The 14331-nt window shown below is 40.6% G+C and overlaps 1 protein-coding gene across 1 annotated transcript in view; it reads right to left on the bottom strand.

Moving 5' to 3' along the window:
• LOC129697395 (transcription factor AP-2-beta-like) overlaps positions 1-7266 on the bottom strand; it is a 49630-nt gene extending 42364 nt beyond the window's left edge. Inside the window, 2 exon segments of the mRNA XM_055635903.1 lie at positions 1931-2380; positions 7074-7266. Of these exon segments, the coding sequence (XP_055491878.1) occupies positions 1931-2380; positions 7074-7154 (531 nt within the window). The 5' untranslated portion in view covers positions 7155-7266.
• Positions 7267-14331: the final 7065 nt, after the last annotated feature.

The raw sequence follows: 14331 nt of genomic DNA, 5'->3' as shown, positions 1-14331 counted from the left end.
ACAATAAGTGATGTAGCTATCAATAAATCTACATCAACGCCTCATTTGTTCAGACGGTAGCAGCTACCAAACCAACGTGCTATAGAAGGACAGATGTCCAAAACGACCTGAAACTTGTCCCCTGTGAACATTTGGAAGCGATAATATTCTTTTTTTTTTTGCATAAATCAGTGTAACATTCAGTCCGTGATTGCCATTTCGCCTTCTAAAAAATGCCAGTTAAAATGGAAATACCGGGAACCAGATTGCAACTGGGATTCACACCAATTGCAGCATTAAGCACTTTGTAAAATAATGTGTTCATGTTCGATTATTTACAATTTAGTTATTTGAACTGAGTTTATCTAGCTTGAATAAAAAAGGAAGATTTAATTATTAACAAACCACTAAAACTATAACCGGATTGCTACTTATTAAAAGAGCGAATCAAAACCAAACATCCAAGCCAAGCACAGTTCTGCTAGGATTATTGGAATGAGTGCTGTAAACCATGTCTGTTCAACAGACAGGATTCACAAAGGTGTCCATACTTGCACTTACCAATTGCAAATTAATAATTCAATGTGCATAGTTTTCCTTTGTATTAAACTTGCCTGAAATAAAAGAGACGCTACACAAACGATCATCATTGAGAAGACAGAATTGCTGGCTATAGCGGCCATATTTGATTAAGAGATGGTACTTTTTTATTCAAACTGTTTTCTTTTGAAATATGCTTATTTAAATGAATTAAGAAAATATTGGCTCCAATAGCTTCTACAGTAATGGTATGTTTCAATTCAGGTACGTACATCAGTAACAACTGTATCAATCCTCAATGCTTGGTGACTATTCACACACAAATAGATCACCATTGAGAAAGGCCAGTACTTTATCAGGACCCTGCAGTTAATAAGCATATTTTCATGGAAAATGTACTGATTTTCAGGGTAATCAAATTCGTAATTTTCTAACTATTACCTACATACCCCTCATAATTCCCAAATTCCACACACGTGCACACATAGTATTGGCAACGAAGTAACAATAATTTACTCAAACAAATCCCATAAGATAATTGCGACAACGAGCACGCTGTACTGTTCCCTTAAAGCTACCCCTGATTACTATTAAACTAGAGGAAGTCCAGTACTTCGTACTTTGTGTGGTCAGTAAACGCCCCCTTCTTTCCACACCCCACCTCCCATTCTAAGTATGGCACGAGTTTTGAAGTTTTCTAATTTCACACAGGCTCTAAGTCTGCATCCGATTTCATCTCATCTAACTAACAACTACGATGTTATTACATTTATTTATCTATGAAATTGATTTAGCAAAATAAATTGAGATAACAATTCAAATGGATTAGATGCAGTAAATCGTTCCACGCACACCCGAAAATAGTGTGATGAAGCACTATCATTCCTTATCCAATATGATTTCCTCTCTGGGGGGCAGTTCTGATAAGCGATTTTTTTGGCCGACAGTATATTTATTTAACAGAAACAGATTTTGTGCTAATAGCTGAAGATATATATGCTCTGAAGTATAGATTGCTAAACGATAGCTGATCATTTGCACCTCGCACTGGTCTCTATGGGCCGCTTTCCCACAGTAGCCAGACTTCGTCAAAATATATCAATGCAATGTAAAATAAAACTTTGTCGACCAAATTTGTACCGATGACTTTTGTCTTTTGAAATAAACTCATATAAAGTCCAGAGATTGATCTATTTTGACTGTTTCTGCCTCCTCAGGATGCGTTGCTCTTTGAAATTTGCATTCTTCCTGCTAATATTTGGAACATTGCAAATCGAAGATGACGAAATACTTGAGCTACTGCTTTAACATTGACTACAAACATAATTTTACTCTCCAGATAAATGACGTGCAAAGTTACAATAAAAGCTGCATTTGAATTAAAATTCCAATTCAATATGAGTTGACTCACCTGGATTTCTTCCATCCCTTGATGGCTGATTCCATGTAGAGATAGACTGTCTCCCATTCCCGAATCCAGTCCATGAGCAGAGTGGACAAGCACGTCTGGCCGCCGCACGCCGGGGTAATCCCGGCGAGGGTCCAGCCCTGTGATCTGGGGCAGAACCCGGGGCTGGTGTAAAAGGCTGGATTCTGCGCCCACGTCCTGCCGCTGCCTTTGCTGCCAGGGATGCTGCTGGGGTTGGTGTAGGGCGTTCAGGGAATAGGGATCGTTGACGTGTGTATAAGGATCCTGGCTCTGGTGATATGGCAGAGGTTGGTAAGGTGGAGGGAAATAAGGTGGTTGGAAGTCCGACGTTGGGGTGTGAGAAAGCGGCGGAGCGGTGGAATAATGTCCCTGGGAGACCGACCCGAGTTGGGACAGCCTCGAACTGTGGCTGTTAACTCCATCGTGTCGGTCCTGCAAAGAAGGAATAGCAGGGTTTAGTCCAAATACTGTTTAACGTGACACATTTATGCTGTATTTTCTGCACACGAAAAGAAACAAGACAGTGAATGCAAAGGGGAGCAAAGAAAATTACTTGTATGGCAAATCAAATTACTTGTATGTTTTTGCATATTTGGCTAATAAATGAATTATTACTATTTTATTTATTAGCCACATATGCAAAAACATACAAGTAATTTGATTTGCCCTACAGTCATACCAAAAAAGCAACAAGACACACAACTACATCAAAATTAACAAAAACATCCACCACAGCGCACTGATGGAAGGCAATACGTATTATCTTCTCCCCCCCCCCCCCTTCCCAATTAAATATTGTCTACACGTTTAATAAATGATCAAAAATATTAACAAAGCAAGCAATGCTTTGTCAAGTCAAATCAAATGCAAGTCAAACGGAACAAGACGGAAGCAAAAATGTATGAAAATGCTAAAGATCCTGACAACAATGTGCGTGAACTATAACGGGGGGGGGGGGGGATAAACCGTAAGCGTTAATAAACCGTAAGCGTTAATATAATCTCAACTAGCCTCGAATTTTAGATTTCGGATTTTAGGTATCACTTCATAGGTTCAAATGGATTTGTACAAGGAATCTGGGTATGATGGGAATCATCATATCCTCGTAAACATCAAATCCAAACAAATCTTTAAATATAAATATGATAAAGTCACGCGTTGCGGCGGCGTATTTGTTGGTAACCAATACGAGGGTTGATGAAGGGGTACAAGGAGCTTCATAATACACTATATTACGTTATATTACAATTAATATGAAACAATGTAAATTGGAGTTAGTCGTACATCCCAACATACAAACGGCCCCACAAAGACTCGCCACATGTAAGTTCAGACATTAAGAAATATAAAGGCACGGATGGATTTTAACACGCGTGGAACGTAAAAAGATCTAAAATCAAGGCATTGTCGGAAGGAAATGCACAATTACGAAATTCAGTGACGGCGAATAATGCAACTGTGTCGGGAAAGCCGCCTCGACCATAACAGAAACAAACAGCCAGGATTCGAAGTCGAATGTCAAGTAAACTTAACACCATATTTAACTAAAACCTCAAATCGCCAAAAGCTATGGAGCGTAGTTGAAAGTTTTCGCCAAGTGACGCGCCAACCTAAACCCGATTAGATAACAGTGCAAACAAGAGAGAAAGAGCCTGCAATTATGGACTAAATTATAAAGCCACCGGCGTTTGTGGCGAAATGGGATTGTATCGAGCACTGATCCAACTCACCATAGCTGTGTAAGTGTGGACTAACATCTGTAGTAAATCTGATCACAGACAATTCAACCAGAAACGCAGAGAGACTGCAGGGAGAGACGACCGATAGCCTGAAGTATCTCCAACACTATATCCATCAAAATCGCTCAAAAAAAGGACAAATACTGTAGATTTTTTAAACTCCAACTTCACAAGCAGTGCTCCCCTATCCAAAGCAAGATGGTAACTGTCCACATCCCTCTCTGCCACTCTATACCGCCTCATAATAATTGATATTCATGACTATTAATATTACTCGAATACTTAAAGGAAGAATGGTGGCAAATCGAGCGTGAAGCGGCCAGCGAGCGCTACCCTACTATTGTAAATGACGTTCATTCAGACGAGAATTACTGGATGTAATCAGACAAGCGGTGGGGGGGAGGGGTGGTGGTGGTGGTGGTGGGTGTTACTGGTAACACCGTGGCCAGACTTTTGGACAGCAAGGAAAAAAAAAGTTTTGTCGAAATACAGCCAGACAACCAAAAGACCGTAGTCAGACAGTTCAGTCAGATCAGCGAATGGGCTTTCTTAAAGAAGCAGGACACTCGGCTAAGCTTTGCTTCGTTTAAAACTCCGTGTGCCCAGCGGCCTCTTTAACATAGCCCAACCTTTCGGGGCGTTTGTACGTAAATGCCCTCTAATGCCATTCACCATGCAAATATTAAGTGTTTTTTTTTAACACATTTCCATAAAATAATTTTACAACGCCCTTGTTACGTAACTTTTGTCGGAACTATTTTGTTATCAGTATCGATAGAACCAGAAACAAGTGCATTTTATTTCGATGGAATATTTTTTAATGGGGCATTAGTACTTCAGTTTTAAAGCATCAGATTTTATAAACTTAATCTGGTGGGACATGCAAACTGAATAATTGTGTTATCTCATTAAAGAAAGTCACCAATTGAAGTCAGCTGTGTTAAAAACAATGCATAATATCAGAGAATGCCAGCCTTGATAAGATCGATTCCAACTTGCCCCTTTGGCAACGTGAAGTCGATCTTACCAGAGATTTGTTTAAATAAACTACGTCTTGCATCTTGAATGTTTCACGAGACCTATCACGTGACGCTGCACCGAAAATTAAAGAGTGAAACAAACAGGTTTAAACGAAAACAATCCTTTCGTAGGTTAACAGACTATAAAGGTTATTGCCTGCCTCCGATCTCTTTTTAATAGAGTACGTGTTCTAAGCGTAAAATAAACTGCGTGGAATTTGGAGGACTCAAAGCCAATATGTGAGTGGGAGACGCCAGACATTTTGCAAATTGCTTTTGGAAGAATCTACCGCCAAAAGCTTTCTTTGTTATCATAGCCCATGGTGGAAGGCGTTGCAAATCTGGTCCTCACGGTCCCTTCTGTTATCTAACTTATTTTTTAATACAGTCCTCCTTTCCTGCCGCCAGCTGTAAAACATTTACAAGGGTTTCTGTAAAGACCCATCAAGTTTACAGAGCTGATGTAAGACAGAGGGGTTAGTTCGGGTGCTTTTTTTTTGTGTGGGGGGGAGGCGTGATGCTGTGCGCTACTTGTTCCGGGTTATGTCAAACCCGTTGGACTGGCTTCTCCGCTTTCTGTTTATGGAAAAAAATCAACCCGTTCTCCTGACATCAATTGCCCCGACCCGTCCCTGCAAACCAAACGTGTTCCGACCGTTCCACTGATAGTGAATCCAACATGACTGGGATTTTTCCCAGTGACCAATGTCTGTAACCAAACGCACCGAGAGCCCTCACTGATCATCGGCGTGGTCCATTTGGGACAAGTAACTAAGTCTTACTTTGAATTTTAAGTTGAAGATTACAATTAAAGACTTTGAACAATTAGAGTCCAGAGTGGTTTTACATTTCAACAGAATTGGGGGAGATAATTTGATAAGTTATCTTTACCAGCACGAAAAGCTAGGTCAAACATAAATTGTTATTTAAATGAATTAAATTATTCCTGATGGTAAAAGCGTACCGTGTAAGTCTGCATTCAATGCTAATCTGCTTTAATGTATTTGACAATCTAATTATGTATGAATCATTAAACAATTTCGACATCTTAACTGTATAGCATTAAACAAAATCTGGAAATATGTTCTAATCCTCACATACCCTTGATAATTAAAATGATTGGATATAAGTCAATGGTCTTTCGGTTAATCGTTTAAAAGAAACTGCTAAAGGAAGACCGGCATTCACTACAGACTTTTAATAATATCTTATCTTTGCTGATGCTGCGCAGTTCTGGACAAAAGTTATCATAGTTTCTCCCTAATAAAGGATGGAGTGAGCATAGGCGATAAAGCTAAATTGATTTACGCTGCTTTGTATTGTAATTCTGAAGGAAATGTCCTGGATTTTTCCAGCTTTCGGTTGATAATTGGCCTGACGAGTGCCTTGAGAGCGGAGACATTTGTGGCTCTATAGAGGGCGGCTACCCGCCGGGCCGCTCTAAAGGGTCTGAAAGCAAAACGTTGGCAGCAATTCATCAGCCTGTATAAGCCATTTTCTGGGCTCTTTATATATTGTTATCCTATTCATTTCATTCAACAGACCACTCCAGGAACATATTATAAACCCTTTTTTCAAACGCGTGCTATTTGCCTTAACTTTTAGTCAGTGCAAGCTCCATATAAAAGCATTGACCCTTTTCTCTTTCTCACAATGGCAATTTTTGGACTGTTGGCTCTAAGCACAACTGACAATATTAATCTCCAGTTTCTCTTCCTTTCCCGTTCACCGCTTTACACATATCATATTTCTGTAAATTCTTTCCACAAATTAAAGTACTCCAATGCGAAAAAAGTGCGAACTACAACTTTTGTTTTAAACATTAACCAGCTTCTAGAATTACTCGCTGACTGAACGTGACCTCTCGCAATACCTAGCCTGACACCGTCTCACTTCATCGGCTGCAGGCACCAATACAGAGCACATACGACCTCCGAAGCTGTATCTAAAAATATACCTTATAACTTGGCTGCAATTACATTATAATAACGGCTCGACACCGGAATATAACAACATTTTTTTGTTCAAGTTGCCTTTCCAGTAGCTGGATAAGCAAAACCTAGCAGATGTCTATAAAATAGCTACATTAACGAAAATCGCACCAAAAAGCTGTAATCGTCCATTCCCAAACTCGATTCGACGTGTACAATATGTTTCCTTTAACATTTTGTGTGTTGTGAAAACACAGAAATTCTCTTTGTAACAGAGGTGAATCTGACATTCCGTTGAGACAAACAATCCGACGACGTTAATGATAAATGCTTCATATCGAGAATGCAGTACATTCAACAATCAAGACGGACAGGACTCCAAGATCCGATTAATTCGCTCAACTATAAAACATAAACCATTTCCGTGTTTGCTCACCTCGTAGATGTCCTCGTATTTGACATTTTCCACAAGTTTCCAGAGCATGTTTGCAGTCTGGTCTTTAGAAGATGAGTGCATTCATGTGAAGAGCAGCTGTCTGCTTTCTCTCTCTCTCTCTCTCTCTCTCTCTCTCTCTCTCTCTCTCTCTCTCTCTCTCTCTCTCTCTCTCTCTCTCTCTCTCTCTCTCTCTCTCTCTCTCTCTCTCTCTCTCTCTCTCTCTCTCTCTCTCTCTCTCTCTCTCTCTCTCTCTCTCTCTCTCTCTCTCTCTCTCTCTCTCTCTCTCTCTCTCTCTCTCTCTCTCTCTCTCTCTCTCTCCTCCCTATCAACCTCTCTCTCTCTATCTCTCTCTCCTCTGGCTCGCTCGCTCCTTCTCCCCTATCCTTCTCTCTCCCCCTTTCCTCCCTCTCCACTGATGGGTTTAACTGGAGTTGGGGTGGGGGAGAAGATCAATCCGAAGTGAATCGCTGTAGCCCTCCGTATGACGAGACTCCTGCCGCTGCACCACACAGGCACATTTATTAACTCAACAGTAACATTCAAAGTTCAGCTCTAATCCCAAATAATAAACTATAGACAAGGGATTTACTTGTAATGAAAATCCCATCAATGCGGTAGATTTGAAGTCCTGTAACTGTCTAGATGTGATACAAAACGTAGAATCTGTCTGCCGGTTTAGTTTTCTATCTATTTATATGTCTACCTTTCCGAAACATTTAGAGATAGAATATATGCCTGCACTGTGCAATAAGAGGGCACACCTCCGCCTGCCTCTCCATCAATCTATCTCTCCCATTGGATGCACACCATCTCAGTAAAACTTACAATTGGAGTACATTGAATGATTTAGTTCGACCCAATTGTTTCTCCGTTTGGCAGAGTCCACCACCAAAGAAAATTAAGCATTTGCATTTAAAACATGAAGATATACCGATAACACCATGGTGTATGAGGTGAGTTGAACCAATTTTATGACTTTACGTCTTGACTTTTAGATCAATCCCCGATATAACAATCATTTGGTTACAATGAATAAATAAACAGATTGTCCAAGTAGGTAACATATTTCACCCCCACCTCCCATCCCTGCAAGTCCTACCCCCCCCCCCCCCCCCCCCCCCCCCCCCCCCCCCCCCACTACTACCACTTCACAATACTTCGATCACAGATTACTAATCAAATAGCTACGCGGTTAACGACATGGAATTAGATAGTTTTACCAAGGGTTGATTATAAAATAGATATCCAATTCATGTTGGATTGAGAATTTTTGGAGTTTACAAAAGCTGTAACAATGGACAGTTGTTTCCAAAAAGATAAACATGTACATCCTCAATCATATAGATTTGCGCTTTATGTTTACAACTTTCAAGAAAATAACAATACAATTTGATTAATATCGTCCCAATCAACGTTTCCTTTATGTCCAGTTTCAAATCAATTTCTGAAATGTTAATATCACACGAGTTGTATTCTCACATCTCACCATTTTGTATAATACATGTAATAATATTTTGTATGCCTTTTTATTGCTATTGGTGGTCACAAAAAATAAAAGTTTAATGAAACAATTGATGCCGTACATTATTTTTTCCCTCTTTCTGCACATAACATGCGAGATAACACACAGTTTTCTATGCGGTTATACATTATTTTCCCGATTGACACGTTATACACAGGAGAACGTTCGTATAAACACGAAGAATGATACAAAACATATGGTTAAAAGTAGATAGAAGATCTGCGCAAAACTACGCAGTAACTAAATTTTAGTTGCAGACCATACAAAGTTGTCATTCTCTTTCCGTTAGACGTAGACAGATAGAAATGACTCGGTTTACAATATATTGACAGATTGGGGCAACAAAAAAAATATATAGGTAGGTTCATGGCTGTGCGAATATGTAGATAGACGGGTTGCTGTAGAATCAGTTGCTTTATTCTGAACGAGAACCCAAAATTCACGCACTACAATTTTAGAAGAAAAACATGCATTTGCCAAAGCTAATTCGCAAGTTAAAAAAATGTATCGAAACTGAATTTGATTGATTGGTCATGGCTGGTTTGCGATCATTTAATGATGATATGATTTTACTGGAAACGGAGAGGGTGAGCGGGGCCCGGGGTTATGCCTGATTCCACCGCGCCATCAATAAACACAACAGCTGTTTCTATCAGCTGATCTTTTCTCACAAAAGAGCGTTTAAATCGAATTGTACGTTATTATGGAAGTGACCAAGCTATTGCCTGCATCAATAATGCCAATTACAGGTATGTTTCCTTGTAACGACATATACCGAAACAAGGTAACCCTAACTCCAGACTGTGCTTGAAAGAAATTTAACGACGATCAAACCAAAGTTTCGGAAGTCGTCTTAGCGTTTTGTTTGCACAAATTAATACAATTCTGTTGCTGAATTTGTTACTTCTGATCATCATTACAACATGCAATTTATAAACGTGTAACCTAGTAATGGATATTAATAGATATATTTTAATTGCCTAATTATTGGCATGAATTGTACTGGTCGGCCCTCTTGCTCAAATAAACTGGTGGATTTTAATTTTTATTTCAATTTATATCTTATCCAAATAACTTTCGAAAAAATCTTCCCCATAATATTCCCCATCGTCAACTCTTTTGTGAACTTGTAATTGTGGAACGCTTTTACTATTGTAGCAACATGAAAAAATAAACGTTGTTAGCGTAACTTTCGCGCTCTCGAACCACGTAGCTTGATGGGAGAGGGTTTAAGGGACGATGCAGAGTTTTAGATGAAGTGACACGATGGACCAGTTAATATTATATGTAGTCGCCCTGCCCTCTGTCGGGAAGTGGATGTAAACGCGCCATCAGGGCAAAACAAAATTCATTGCGCAGTGAGAGAACACTTCACTGCTCCTACCCCCTTGGGACAATAAATAACACTGATAGAAATATCGCTATGAATATAATTTGATATTTTCCCACTTTGATCGGCACAGTTGTTATCATAAGTAGGAGGGTCCGCGCCTCTCCTCCTAAGATATCCCGCGTACCCCGTGGAAATAATAACTTGTCTCAGCGCGTTTCTAAATTGTGTTTAACCAAATAACACAATTATTTCAGCTGATAATATTAACAGTGGGTTAACATGATTAAGCCTCCGTCCATAGAAGAATTAAAACCCAGCGATACCAATACGGATATCATGGACTTGCGTAAACATTGCATGCAAGACATTAATCTGGACACTGGTTGTATTTCGATGGGTAACATCATAACTGACCAAATAAGTAGACGTTATTGTTATACGAATGTTTTAATCAGTCTTGCGTTTGCAAATCTGGATAATTGGCGTGCTCTTGTCAAAATTACCCCTTAAAAAAAGGTGAGCTGAAATGTGTTTGCTCCAGAGCTGGGCGATTCATATCGTCTGCTTTAATAGACTGGATTAGACACGTCATTTACAGTGTTCACACACAATGTAAGAAAGGAAATACTTAAACACAGTACAATATTATCATTGCATTATTTTATTGACCCCGTTACTAATACAACTACCTTGATCTTTCACCCAAGACATTTCAAAGTCAATGTCATATTTCAAATTTGCACAACAGTAGTGATTTATACAAAAAAAAACCTTTCAAATATTGATATATAACTAAAACCTTGTTGGTTCATCTGTTGCCGTTTGACTTTCGTAAACATTTTTTAGTTGGATTTATATTTTTCATCTCCATTTACGTCAATAAAATTTAATTTTCCTGCAGCACCAAATAAACTAAAACATGAGCCATCTTAAAGAGTTAATACCTGTATTTATTCACAATAGTGCCATCGCGTGGAGTCTGTGGGGAAACGCAAGTAGGCTTTATCCACCAAATGTTTTGTGCATTTTTAAAACATCTGAATCTCATCACAATCTTAGTAGATTTGATAGTTTCAGCATAATCAACAAAAAAAGAAATTACGATTTTCTTTTGTCTGGTACAGTTATAAATTATATAGCTACAAAGTGAATTCAGTTGAAGAATGATAAACGCAACAGGTGTCAGAGGTTATGGGGAGAAGGCAGGCGAATGGGGTTAGGAGGGAGAGATAGATCAGCCATGATTGAATGACGGTATAGACTTGATGGGCCGAATGGCCTAATTCTACTCCTATCTCTTATGACCTTGTGACAACACGTAAGTGCAACTTGAGTAGCGCCTGTGTAGCTCTGGACCTGCCCGTGCGGCCATTGCAGAGCCAATAAAACTGCAGTTCCGGGTCCTTTCTTTGATATGCTAGCCCTAACTGCAATGTAACCAATTTGTAGTTAATTTTTAATCGCAAATTTTAAAAGAGCCAAAAAGCAATAACTGCATTTACGCAGCATCTTTAAGAACAGAAATTTCGGAGCAATAGTATGGAGATGGAGCAGGGAGAATTAAAATAAGTGAAACGACTCACAGGTAATAAAACGTTTATCACAATATTAAGGGAAGTGTTTAAAATAATATACGGCAGCCTCAGGGCCTGAGTGGTTTCAGGAAACACTCCTGAGAATGGGATCTAGAACTTGGTGAAGAAAGAGAAGGGGCAATGTAGTCTGTTGATAAGATAGAGTGGCGTGTGGTGGTCACAGGTCAATCAAGAGACCAAAAACAAAGGGCGGCTCAGTTGCTACCTTACAGCGGGTTCGATCCTGACTACGGGTGCTGTTTGCACGGAGTTTTAACTCGTGTCGCCGGGAGCTCCGGTTTCCTCCCACCCTCCAAAGACGTACAGGTTTGTAGGTTCATTGGCTTCGTAAAATTGTAAATTGTCCCCAGTTTGTGTAGAATAGTGTTAATGTGCAGGGATTGCTGGTCGACAAGGAAAACGTGGGCCAAAGGGCCTATTTCCGCACTGAATCTCTAAAGTAAACAACTTAACTAAAGTAGATAACTGTTCATTGAAATGATTTGGGAAATTGAGAGCGTAGCTCCATGATGAAGAGATGGAACAATTCTATGCTTCTATCTGCCACAGAAGGTAGTTGAGGCCAGTTCATTGGCTATATTTAAGAGGGAGTTAGATGTGGCCCTTGTGGCTAAAGGGATCAGGGGGTATGGAGAGAAGGCAGGTACAGGATACTGAGTTGGATGATCAGCCATGATCACATTGAATGACGCTGCAGGCTCGAAGGGCCGAATGGCCTACTCCTGCACCTATTTTCTATGTTTCTATGTTTCTAATGTGACACATTTACACCCAGGATAGGTATTGGATATTATGATATTTGATATTATGGATTTGTGCAGGTGGAATTGAACCTAAAATTTGCAAGATGGTGCCAGAGTATGGTGGCTCTTGGTGTGCTGGTCCTCATTAGCGAAGAACAGCAGTGCAGTGGTAGAGTTGCTGACTTATACAGCGCCAGAGACCCATGTTCGATCCTGATTACGGGTACTGTCTGAATAGAGTTTGTAAAATTGCCCTGTGACCACGTGGATTTTCTCTGGGTGCTCTGGTTACTTCCCACATTGAGAGGGATATGGGACAGAAGCGCATAACTGGGACCAACGTCTTGTACTATGGAATGTAACATAGCTTCTATAACTTCTATAATCATTTTCCCTGACTGATGATCAACATGCTGAAAGCCTTCTTCACTACCCTATGGGATGCCACTTTCAGACATCTATGTACTTGTACTCCTACATTCTTGCGCTCTACAATACTTCTGAGGCCCTACCATTCACTGTGAAAGTCTGCTCGACTTCCCAAAATGCAACACCTCACACTTATAGTAAGATTAAACGAGTACTTACCAGTACGAAGTTTGATCTGTATTTTATGAGGAGTTACGATGAGGGATTACGTGAAGAACCCACCCAGCGCGCAGGCGCGGCATACTTCCAAGCAGCGGTGTGGAATCACAGATAGACACTAGTTGAAGTAAAGATAGTAAAGACCAACGAGACATTAGTCCGAATTTGATCTATATAATGAGGGTGGGAGCGGAGGGCACGTAATCCCTCATCGTAACTCCTCATAAAATACAGATCAAACTTCGTACTGGTAAGTACTCGTTTAATCTTACTATTTTACTTCGGAGTCACGTGAGTGACTACGTGAAGACTTCAAAGGTCTGTGATTTCAAACCGTGTAACAGTTATATCACTCACTGCCGAAAGATCATCGAGGGAGGAAGTGGTATCTAAAGACCAACAAGTTTGTTTAGTTATAAAAGAAATGTTTATTAACTATAACAAAAAATAGCTCCCCTGGGCTTTAAATCATAACTTTGCGGTTTCTAAAATGCTTTCCGCAAAGACGTCCGGTTCCATCAGCGGTTTTCTGTAGAATCTTTGAAATGTCGATTCCCTTGACCATCCCGCTGCTCTGAGGATGTTGTCTAGGGGAACCTGCATCCTATCCGCCGCTGAGGTGGACGCTGCCCTGGTTGAATGGGATTTAAAAACATCTGTGTTAATCCCTGCCATGTTGAGGACCTGTTTTAACCATCTGGATAAAGTCTGGCTGGTAACCCGTCCAAAAGGCTTTTTGTGGCTAACCCATAAGGCTTTCTCTCCCCCTCTAAGTGTTTGGGTAGTGTCTAGATAATGATGAAGGTGGGTCACCACACACAGCCTGGGTTCTGGAGGGTATGCCCGGAAGATCAACGGGGAGTTGGATGTACCTGGTCTACTTTGTTTTACCAACCCCGGCATGGTGAAAGTAATGGTATCTGGGGTGGTCACCATGTAGTTCAGATTTAGCTGGTGCAGCGACTGAACCCTCTGAGCCGAGACAAGCGCCATTAGCATAAGGGTCTTATAAGTGGCCTGTTCCAGGCTCAGGGATCCCACCGGAGGCCAACCTCGAAGGTGTGTAAGAACTACACTCACATCCCACATATGGGTGTATCTAGATGTAGGGGGTTTGGTGTTAAAGATCCCCTTAAGGAGTTTGATGACCAGAGGGTGGGATCCGACACTATGCTGTCCTATGGGCATGAGGTATGCGGACAGGGCGCTCCGAGCTGTATTGATGGCACTGTAGCTCATCTTGAGGTCATGGTGCAGGTGGGCCAGGAACTCCAGCACATCCGAGATCGAAGCCGTCTTGTAGGATGTCCCTGCTTCCAGACAGTACTGTTCCCATTTCCTGATGTAGGTCAGGTACTGCTTTTTGGTGGAAACTCGCAGGGATGCCGACATGGTGGTGATTGTTCTCTCTGATAACCCCAATCCCCGGTAAGGTCTGTTCAAAATCTGGAAACCAGGAGGTTCAATTTTTGGTGGC

The sequence above is a fragment of the Leucoraja erinacea genome, chromosome 5, assembly GCF_028641065.1.
Source record: "Leucoraja erinacea ecotype New England chromosome 5, Leri_hhj_1, whole genome shotgun sequence".
NCBI lineage: Eukaryota > Metazoa > Chordata > Chondrichthyes > Rajiformes > Rajidae > Leucoraja > Leucoraja erinaceus.
The sequence above is the reverse complement of the archived record's forward strand: the minus strand, read 5'-3'. Positions and strand labels throughout refer to the sequence as shown.